This window comes from Gastrolobium bilobum, unplaced genomic scaffold (genome assembly GCF_033153095.1).
Source record: "Gastrolobium bilobum isolate Gb01-03AN ecotype WA unplaced genomic scaffold, APGP_CSIRO_Gbil_v1 utg2307, whole genome shotgun sequence".
In the NCBI taxonomy this organism is placed as follows: domain Eukaryota; kingdom Viridiplantae; phylum Streptophyta; class Magnoliopsida; order Fabales; family Fabaceae; genus Gastrolobium; species Gastrolobium bilobum.
In genome coordinates this window covers 76,194-87,628 of record NW_026897512.1, presented here as the reverse complement: position 1 = coordinate 87,628, position 11,435 = coordinate 76,194, and the positions used below count along the sequence as shown (strand labels likewise).

Sequence of the window (11,435 nt, the reverse complement as noted above, 5' to 3'; positions counted from 1 at the left end):
GATCGGTGTTCCACCATCATCATTGGGATATGATTATGCTAGAGTTTTCATGATGGTAGCGATGGGAAGTCGCAATTCTTATAGTGGGCAGTGGGCATTGCCAAGAGAACTACATAAAGCCTAAGGGAAATTGTCATCTTGACAAGTAATACAATGACTGAGGAATGTCTACTACTCATTTGATTATGGAATTAATTAGTGTTATAATATCTCAAAAAACAGAAAAAGAGAAAAAATACCTTAACGTGAGGGATAATGAAACTCAGATAACCAAAGCTTCAAGGACTAAGACTAGTCTCTCTGATTATTACATGTCAAATGCAGGAGAGTCTAACATGATCTAACCCTCACAAGAAAGCCTCTCCCGTATAATATTCATCACTTCTTGTCACAGAGTCAAGTTTTGCAATAAATATACTAAAGCATACAAAACTAAACCAAGTTTATATTCTAACAATTATAAATATCAAAAGTAAACCAAAAAAGAAGCTGATTCTGAAGAAGAGGTTGTGGAAACAAAATGAAAGTTCCCGAGACCGCCAAAACGTATGCTACGCCGTGGAAGGAGGCGCCCCGTCACCCTTGCCAGCGCCGCCGTGTATTCTCCCAATATCTCCGTCATGCTCGCTACCATTATCATATTTCGTGCTTCGTTCTTTCTTGGAAGCAAAGAACTATTCAGAGAGGAAGAGGAGTCTTCAGGGTGCTAGAAAGCAAGGTTGTTTTTCTTTTTATTATACGGGTCTAGTAGTTATTACGTGTGGACTTCTGCCAGGAAAGTTTTGAATTGTGGGGTTGAGAAACTGATGCCACATATATATATAAAGAATAAGATATTAGGCAAAAAAAAAAAAAAAAGGTTTGAATTCGGAATACACAGGGGATTAGGCACATAATAATTAGCAGATTTTTATGTGATGATTACCACAATGATGATATAACATGTAAGATATTATGGGACCATATCGAAATTAGAAATTGATTCACGTACTGTTCATTTGGTTGGACTCATTCAATTTCTTGTGAATGGTAGTCATTATCATGGTAATAATGAAATTATTTTAATAATGTTTTTGTATGACTTTGTGTGACCATGTGTTCTGCCTAGCATATGCTTACCATCACCATCACATGGGTTTGGCAGAACTGATGAATTGCGAGCGTCAAATACGTGATAATTGAGTGTCTTATTATGTTAGAAATGCTCCTGTGTGAAACTATGATCTCACTAATGATTTTATATTATATTTTTTTTAATATATATATTAAATTTCTCTAACACATACTTTATACAAAAGCTCATTGAATTTGAAGTACTGATAATATATAAGCCTACCTAGTTGCACTTGGTCACAATATTATATTAAAGAATCATCTCTCCTACAAATTTAAGCTATTAAATAAAAAGTACTCTAATGATTTTCTATTAGATTTCTCTTATGAATGTCAACCAGTTACTGCCACTGACAGGGAATGTGCTGTGATCATGATGGTCATAATTGGAAACAGGGTTAATAGTGTGAAGGAGAGGCTCATCATCTTCATGTTGTTGTGAGATTAGATTGAACGAAGAAACCACCAAAATTGCGATACATGTAGAAGGGAATAATGCAAGAACAAAGAAGCCCAAATGATTGGAAAAAGCAATTATATATATACAAGTGAGGTAGGGAATGCATCCAATCCCAGATTTAATCTCATTTTTTCTCAAGGCAATTATTCCTGTCTTCCCTCCAACTGGTCGCTTTACCCTTTAGAACAGAAATAGGATCTAGTGAAGACCTTTTTCCATGCTTTCAAACTTAGAGACCGAACCTTAGTTAAAGCTAAATAGCGCTTAAAATCCTTGTGATGAAGGGGCGGTGGTGGAGGTGATGAAGATGCGGGTGAGTTTGACATCATATTTGTTGCAAATTCCCCATATTGTCCCCTTTTGTTTACTGCGTATACACCTGTGGTCAAGATTGAGAAAGTAGTTATTACCAGTTACAAATATGGGTTTAAAGTTTCTACTTTAATAACTTTTATCAAAATACACATATAAAAATGAGACAGGACCATCATACACCGGTGTAAGAATAATAAATCTTACACCAAATCTTAACCATTGATTTTCTACATCTAACGGTTAAGATTTATTGGGTCTTACTTATTAATTAATTTTTAATTCTCAATAAATCTCAACCGTTTGATACACGGAAATCAACGGTTAAGATTTGATGTAAGATTTATTATTCTTACACGGGTGTAAGTTGATCCTATCCCTATAAAAATATATGGAGCTCATGTCGACTCATGTAAAGAGAAGAGATAGAAAAAGAAAGCATGGATCCTACACAATTTTATGTGTATATTTTAATAATATTAGATAAAGTTATCTAAAGTAATTTTAGAAGTTTTAAACCCTATAAATATATAGCTTACAATTTCATTAGAGGAAAATTTAAGAAGCTATATGAAGTTTTATTTAATTGGGTTGGTTCAAGGGTGTGTCCATAATTTTCTAAGGAAAGGAAAATTCACGGACAGTAATAATGTCACAGAAAGGGATAAAGACCAATATTTAGGGTATAAATTCAATGGCGTGCACTAGAAAAGGACTTATGACTGACAACCACCATTTCTTAGCTACACTAGAGGTTGTCAAATTTCTAGAACAAGTTTAAAAGAATGTAAAATCACATAACAATAGGAAAAAAAGACCTGATAATGCGTTTGACTTTGAAAACCAGAATTCATAAAAAATTGCCTAGTGCATTCATTTGTGTTTCTTTATCTTATTATCCAGGGATTAATTTGCTAAAAAATTCACAGTTCACAGCACTAAGCACCAATGTAATCAGAAATTGAAGGATATCCATGATTATTACTGGTAGATTAATTAATCTTACTGCATGTCATTCCTTATCGATCGATCATATAATTTTCTTACAATTTTCATTACATTTAATTTAATAATAAAACAAATTATCACTTGGTCATGGGCCATTAGTCACAGCCCACTGACTAATGGATGTTGCATGGACCCAAAAATAAGAACTTGGGAAGCCCATGCCAAGCTTGAGCACATGGGGCAGGATTTGGAATCTCAAGAAACTCGTACGTACATGACCAGCAAACTGCAAAACAACCAGCCACAAAATTCAAGAACAGATAATATACAACTAGTTAAACACAATGTATAGAGAAAAACTTTGCTAGAAGTTCAGACAGAAAAATAAATCTTCCCGAGTCTTCAGAGAGAGTCAAAGATGCTGTTGAAATGTCAAAACAGTTATTAATTTTCAATAAATTACAACGGTTAGATATACGAAAATCAACGATTAAGATTTAGTATAACACTTATTATTCTTATATTAGTGTTAAGTTGATCTTGTCTCGTGTATATATATATATATATATATGGATTTATCATTTCTAAAGCTGCTTAAGACAATGTTATCTCCGGCTACTAAATCATAACCGTACAAAGATGGATCAATGGTGATAAAGGAAGAGAGAGAAAAAAGGGAATCATAACCATTCAAAGGTGAATCAATTAATATAAGAAAATAAATAAACAAAACGACGTAGTTTTAGGGTGACCGTAGATAACATTGTCTCAACTCTCAAGCAACTTGAGAAATGTTTTTTCCTATATATATATATATATATATATATATATATATTATAATTTTGCCCTTCACAAAACTTTTTAGCTCTGCCATTAAGATGAGTTGATTGAGTTCTACATCACTTACTCACAGATACTTTGCAAAGCATGACAACTCAACTAGTTTCCTTTTGATTTAAGCCTTCCTCAGTATTAGTTGGTTCACATTTTTGTTTCAGTTGTCTCTTAGCTGCATATGAATAGAAGAGGGGCCTGTAGCACATCAAAATTTGAGCAACTTACACAGCTAAGGTCATGGAAGGACTATTCTTCAATATCAATTTTCGCAGAAATTCATTTGCAAGCCTGAATCCTTTATCTAAAATAAGAACAGAAAGGATCCTAATATATCTTAAATATTCATTCATAAATAGTCCGTAGCTGCAAAATTTCTTTTTGTGAGATTCCTATGATGGGACCTTTTTTACCCATATCTTCCACCCCAATATCCAACAAAACTTATACTTCTCAATCAAATGAAAATAAACTTTAGAAAATGATTTATAATAAGCCTTTATTATCCTAAAGCAAGAGGATATGAAGAGTGCTAACAAATCTTCTTGCAAGTAGTATACGTGGATATACATTATATGAACCTTTTGTCATCATTTTCTCCTTCCCTATCCTCTTGTATATTTTATGATCATTTATTATGATCTCAGTTTATGTCAGAGTACAAAGTTGGTAATAATGTGGGCATGTGGGCGAAAAAGTGTGGGCTCTTGGACGTGGCACAGTCAAGGAGCTTTTGCTTTATTCATATGTTTTGTCAGCTATGTATGTCATCCATACCCCCATTTGCATAATCATCATCATCAATCTATAGAAGTGATTAGCGAACATCAAATTGATTAACTAAATTGAAAAGAAAAATTAAAAAACGTGAGGATACACATTTTACTAGCATTTGTACAATATTTATGTGTCATTATGTAATAATATATCGTACATACATAAAAAGACAGAACGATATATTATTATTAACTAACATATGATATGATCATATGTGATTTCAGTTGACACCTTCTTGATGTTGGTGTTACTTAAAACTAGTTTGAACCCTTTCTCTTTTTCTCTTTTTCATTATCTCTCTCTTTCTTTGATGCAGTGATGAATTTATGAAATGCAGCATGCATTGGGATTTTCATCGCTGAAGAGCTGAGGGGGTGGGATTTGTTCAATCACATAAAATGGCTGGGAATAGTACATCATCCTCTTCATGCCTTCCTCATCAATGTTAAGCACCATTCCATTCTGATCACCTACTTCTTTCATGGTTTCTTCTTTGCCTTCTTCGCCACCCTTTTCTTCTTTATTCTCATTCTTATCGTCACCACCTTCACCACCCTCTTCTTTCTTGGGTTCCTCGGCTGGTTTCTCCTCTGCTTTTTCTTCAGGTTTAGCCTCTTCTGCTGCAGGTTTCTCAGCTTCTTTCTTTTCTTCTTTCTTTTCTGGTTCAGGTTCTGGTTGGGGAACTATCTTGGCTTGCTTTTTGGTGCGTCTATAGACAAAATCAACCAGCTTGTCTGCATCCATGGTTCCTGTCACAGTAACCTTCCCTGTGCTAAGCTCTGTCACAGCTGTTTGAACTCCTACATTAACGAACACAAATTTTCACATTAACTGCAGATACATATAGCAATAATTATACACTGATACACAACTTTGTCCAATACTTGTGGCGCAAGCCAAAGGGATGAGACTAAGTAAACTAATTTGATTTTTTAGACATGATATATATACATATCTTTCATGTATAAAGCATGATTAGCTTGTTCAAAGTGTTAAAACAAAATGTTAGGTGAATGTCATTAGTAGTTTTTAAACTATGTTCATTTTTTTTAGTTGTATTTGTAATAGAGATAAAGTCGTCACATCATTGCCAACCAATTTGAAGAGAAGTATGTCACGTAAGGGGTCCACTATCAAAGTGCTAAATAGGTAATCTGGGAGGGTACAATGCGTGAAAGGATGGTCATGCACATATCTAGGAGTGATGATTCATCCTTTATGAGATCCCCTTTCTAATATCTTATTGTTAAACAGTTCATGGAGTTGGTTTGTCACAATCTCAAAACTTCATTGGCACCACTAAAATTAATCATTAACAAAGCAGCTCTCAATTTCTTTTCCTTTTTGTCTGTCCTTCTCAACTACAACCTGTTGGGTATGGCTCATACTTCGCATGCTGACGCGGGTCTTATTTATCGGGGTCAGCAGAAAGGCAACTGGGGTTAGGGTTTTCTAATCCTATTTATATTTTCCTTGTAAACCGAGTGACTTGTAATGAGTGACGATGAAGTGAATATAGTACAGACAAGCTGGACGTAGTCTATATTGGGTGAACCAAACTCTCTTTTTCTTTTCCGTTTTCCAACACAACCAACAATGTAGCCAAACATTGAAATGAGGAGATAAGTATTACCTCTCATTTTGAGTATCTTTCCCTGGAGTTGCTCAGCACAGGCCTCACAGTGCATGTTTACATTAAGTTCCACAGTAACTGGTTCACTAACCTGGAACAGCAACCAATTACATACTATTCATTAACTATCTAGATATAGTTTAGCTTATCTTTTCTTCTGCAACCAGGAAAAAGAAATCTTGAGAAACCTGAGAAGTAACAACTTCTGGTATAGGTTCTCCTTCTGCTTCAGGCAATGGAGATATAACTTTGGCTCTTCTCTTTGTTTTCTTCATAATTATGTTGCAGATTGCTTGAGGCTCCACTATTCCCTTTATGGTCACTTCATTTTTAGCCATATTAATCACCACTCCCTCAACTCCTGTTAGAAGATAAATACAAATGAAAATGAGTGCACATGCATGCATGACATGTGGAATCAAAAGCAAAGAGATGGGTCATGACAGATTGAGAACCTCTCATTTTCATAACATATTTTTCAATTTTCTTGGCGCATCCCGTACAATGCAAGTCCACAAACAGCACACATGGAGATGGTGGTTTAGGCTCTTTCTTCTCCTCTGCTGGCTTTGACTCGGCCTTGGGTAAGGAGAACGAAAACTAGTCAGAACTAGCCCTGAAATCTGTAAGAAAAACTGAGAAAGCAGAATGCAAAAAAATGAAGTTTCACCTGTTTTGCTTCCTCACCCATTTGTTCTATGAATCGAGAATGAGAAATCAAATTAGTATTCTGATTTGGGGAGAGAAAGGGGCCTAAACATACAAGAGATGAAGAGGGTTAAGAAGTAAAGAGAATACAGTTATATCACAAGGAAGGGGTAGGAATATGATAGATGGCCGGTGGGTGATTAGCACATAAAGCTAAACTGAGTTATTCCAGAGCACATGCAGTGCCACCAACTGCATAGAACCTCAGTTTAATATTTCTTTTTGGAATTATTTTCAATCTTTAAGGTTGAAGGTAGAAAGGGGGAGAAAGCAATGAAGCATGGTTATCAGATTTATAGACATAGCTAGAGGGGGGATATTATTGGTAAAAGGCCAGGAGGGAAAGGGAGAAAATGCAGCTTTGAAAATGATAATACTGAAATGTGCAAAAGTGTGGGACCTCATTAGGACAACCTGGAGAGATACATAGTTTTGTGGATTACCTTAATACCAAGGTATTTGGAACTTTGGTTTGGGAACTTATTCTAAATCTGATGACCAATTTAATGTTAGTTTTATTCTCTCCACATCAGTAATTAGTGAATTGCTATACTACTAAGCAAATGACAAGGCACCACCTAATCTAAAATTATTAATGATGTAAAAGTTAAGATTCTCTGTCCATGTGCATTGTATATAACATTCTTAAACAATTTATTAGATTAGTAACATTCATCATCAATTCGAAGTTGCATCAGGTTTAAACTGCAGTTAACAGGAGTGGCAAGCTTTGGAATCAGTACCTAGCATAAGTCCAATAAGAGAATTAACTTATTTTCTTTAAAGAATGAATTTGATTAATTTAATATCGTTGAGAATCTTCTTCTGCTAACATAACTGCAAGCATTTTAAACTATTTGCTCACAACTCATAAAAATTAGTTTTGTTTTGTAATCTCCAAATTTGTTCTCTCTCTGCTGATTAATCATCCTTAGCCCAATAAGCATCGAACGAATGTACAAGGCTTGCTTAAAAGAGAAATTTCTTTGTTTATTTTTGTTTACCCCACCAGAATTCAAATCAAGATAATTTTTAATGAAAGAATAAGTGTCCAATCAAGTGAGTCACCTCATTAGTTAAAACACAGGTATATTAAGATTAAGATTTCTTAAAGATGAGGTCAAGTATTTTCTTTAGACATGAATTATATATTAAAAATGATATGAATCCGTCCAATCAAATGAAAGACTGAGTGGACATGAAATTGCTCACACATTTATTCATCCCATTCAAGCTTAAACTTGGAGTATGTGCCTAACCTAGTGTGTTTGACTACAAACGTTAAATTCAAGATGCAGTGTAATTATTAAAAGGTGGTATTAAACATCTTCTTCTGCCTTATACATAAATTTGATCATATACATAGCTTATAGCTTACCAATCAAATGAGCCAGATGTCATGAATGTGATCACAGATATATTGTGATTTCTTAAAATGAGACTAACAGATTAAGCATTCTCTTTCTACACGAATAAGTGCTTAAGCAACGCATTTCCCATTTTCATGACATATGGTTGGGATGAATGAAACGTGGGGATCTGAGAAATCGTTTGCATTTTGCGTGTAAAAACTAATACAAGAAAATTGATCACCACATGGGCTGTTTGTTACCTTTCTATTTTCTATGACAAGCTTAAAATGTCTCTTTCTTGGTTTATTAATCAATTCCCTCTTCCTCTATAAGAAATAGTGACTAAATCCATATACAAAAAAGTGAACATTAAACACTGAACATTATGATCTTACCAAACTATGCTAACATGTGAGATGGATTGGTTCATATCAAAGCCAAACGAGGCCCTTTTGAAGGAAAACTGAATTTAATCTTATCTAAACTTGGTTGTTCTCAACAGTTCATTTGAAAAGGCTTTGACTATATAACTGCATATTTTTTGGAACATTGCTGAAAGAAGAGTCACCACTTACTAGGTATATGCAGTATCACGTGGAGATGACTCATCATTGTACCCCTACTGTGTTAATTTGGTGAAGGATCCAACCACAAAATTCCAAAGATAAATTCTGTTAATGGATAGAAAGTTATTCTTTGATAATATTTTTTATTTTTTCATGACATTTTATTTATTTTTATAATAAAGTTTGGTCCTGATTTTGTTTGTATAATGTTAACAGTAAGGTGTTGAGCCTCATGAAAACTATCCAAATCTCTCTCACCAACAGTCCATTCCTAATGCCTTAAGTATTGCCCTGATTTTTAACATAGGTGTATTAATGTACTTGTTGTTAGCTGATAGGTTATGTATTGGTGTATTTGTTGTTAACTAATGGAGTGAACAAAAATGATATATGAAGCAATTGTAAATAATTTGATATTATTCAGTTACTTTAAATTCAAATTAACAAGGAGAGCCTTTGTTGTCTGTAGGTGTGGTGAGTATGTTTGGGTTTGATTCGGTTTTTTTATATCAAACTGTATTATTTTAAAAAATATTTCGGTTCTTAAATCGGTTTAGAAAAAATAATTTAATTAGTAAATTAGTTTAAAAAATATAATTTAATTTGGTTCGATTCAGCTGGTTCTTTTTACGCTTTTTGACATGAATATGGTTTGATTTGATTTTCTATTTTGCACTAATGATTCATTTCATAAAATTCAACCGGTTTTGAAAATAATTCGATTCTTGAACCAATTCATTTAATTCTTAAATTGGTTTGAAAAAAATATAACTCTTCCAATGCAATTTAACTTGATTCACATTTCAGTTTCAATTATTTTATTTTATTTTATTTTTTCACACCGACTTTTAATTAGCTATATTATTCTTTTAGGTCTAGATTATATTAATTAAATATTATGTTTCTTTTTGAATAAATCACATGTATCTTTTACGGAAGCCAATTCTATTTGGGACGAGTCTATGATTAAGGTTTTAAACCCCTTCTAAACATAAGACATAACAAGTTAAGTATATTAACTATCAGATAAAAAGGCTGAGCAACCACCAAATATATGAATAAATTGTTTGGGGATTATTCTAACTTAATCAATAGTCTTGAGTTTAATTATATACATCTATATTAAAAATTCGATAAAAAGAGTTTTGTTACCATTATAATCCTGTCTTACTCTAATCTAATAATCAATGAATAAGCGGAGAAATCTCTAAAATTAAAACAAGAGAATGATAACAATAAAAAGTGACAATAAAAATTACAGTGCTTTTTGTTATCAAAAAAAAAAAAATTACAGTGCTTTTTTACCAAAAATAAAAATAAAAAATTACAGTGCTAAATTGGTCGTGACCCGTGAGTGGTTTTAGCATAATCAATGAATTAACTATAGAATGAGGATGTTCTAACTGCCAAAAATTATCACGACTAACTTATTATCCATCACATCACCATTGAATGAAAGAGAGAATGTTAAAAAGTTTTTGAAGAGAGAGAGAATATTAATCTAATAGTGATTAGATAGGTAGTAAGTTGGTAGTGAAAAATTTTGGTAGTTAAAATATCCCTCCAACTAACTATAATATTAATTAGATTCTCTCCTACAAGTTAGTGCCATGTACTGTAGCTTTTTAGAATTTGCATTAAATGTAAAAACAAACTTTGTTCGTGGTGACCTTATACATATATTTGAGGAAAATATAGTCTGTAGGATATTAATATTTTATGTTATAGATACAAAATATGTAGGTCTATTTTTTTAAAAAAAGTAAAAAATAAATAAATGAATGGATTCTACATATTTTGTATCTATAATATGATATCCTAATCTTCCATAACATGATATCAATATTCTCCTTTATTTATACAGGGGTATTAGTTTATGGTGCAACGGGAAAAACTTTCCCAACCTACAAAGACAACAACATGTGGAGTCACCGTAAAAAAAAAAAAAACACATGGCATAATTTTTTATAAATGTGTAAGAAGGTATATTTTTCTCCGAGCCAAGTTTATGAGCTCCCGGAACAAAAAGGATTTGGTGGGATTGAGATGAAAGAAAGAAAGAAAATGTTGAGAAAGGAGTGGAGAGAAGGAACAAAAAAAAATTGGTTCAAGGTGTCAATTTTTTAATGAAAAGACTATGATGGTCCTGAACCATATTAAAAAATTTCTTTTTCTCCTACCTTATTTATATAATTCAACCCGAAGGTTTGAATTAGCTAGGGATGGTATATAAAAAATGAGTTTAGTGTGTGTCATTTAAAATGATATAAGTTGTGTTCTTTTAGTGACTTACACAAAGTATGATCGGTCATATTTTATATAAATATAAAAAATTATTTTTTTTTCAATTTACATGTCAGCGATGTGATTGAGAAGAGAAAAAAAAATAACTTTTCAGATTTACACAAAGTATGACAGGTTATACTTTGTGTAAATCACGTAAAAGGACACAAGCTTTAATCCTTTAAAATGATACTTTTTTTTTTCATAAAAAATATATAATTCAACCCGAAGGTTTTTCGGCTCCTAGCACAAAATATTGTAATTAAAATTACTAAAAGTTTGTACGGTTTAAGATACATTACAGGATCGGTATAAGAAGTATGATTCATCTATGTGTAAAAATACTTCAAGAGATGTGATGGTGATTATCAATGCTACGTTAAAAAATTTGGTGATCACTAATTTTTTTTTTTTTAAGAAATTAAGAAATTAAGTTGTTCTCTAATTTA

The 11,435-nt window shown here is 32.7% G+C and overlaps 1 protein-coding gene across 1 annotated transcript; it reads right to left on the bottom strand.

Annotated features, from left to right (window-relative positions):
* Window positions 1-4,768: 4,768 nt before the first annotated feature.
* LOC133307530 (heavy metal-associated isoprenylated plant protein 9-like) lies at window positions 4,769-6,768 on the bottom strand. The gene is made up of 5 exons (XM_061508053.1): window positions 6,748-6,768; window positions 6,533-6,656; window positions 6,266-6,438; window positions 6,078-6,168; window positions 4,769-5,244 (listed from the first exon to the last, which is right to left on the bottom strand). The coding sequence occupies exons 1-5, from the start codon at window positions 6,766-6,768 to the stop codon at window positions 4,769-4,771; spliced, it is 885 nt and encodes a 294-aa protein (XP_061364037.1).
* Window positions 6,769-11,435: the final 4,667 nt, after the last annotated feature.

Bases quoted from the DNA above. Each gene is read 5' to 3' on its own strand.
- LOC133307530 (XM_061508053.1), bottom strand. From the start codon at position 6,768: ATGGGTGAGGAAGCAAAACAG. The intron at 6,439-6,532 runs GTTCTCAATCTG...ATCTTCTAACAG, and splicing joins ATATGTTATGAAAATGAGAG to GAGTTGAGGGAGTGGTGATT. The intron at 5,245-6,077 runs GTAATACTTATC...TCGTTAATGTAG, and splicing joins AAAGATACTCAAAATGAGAG to GAGTTCAAACAGCTGTGACA.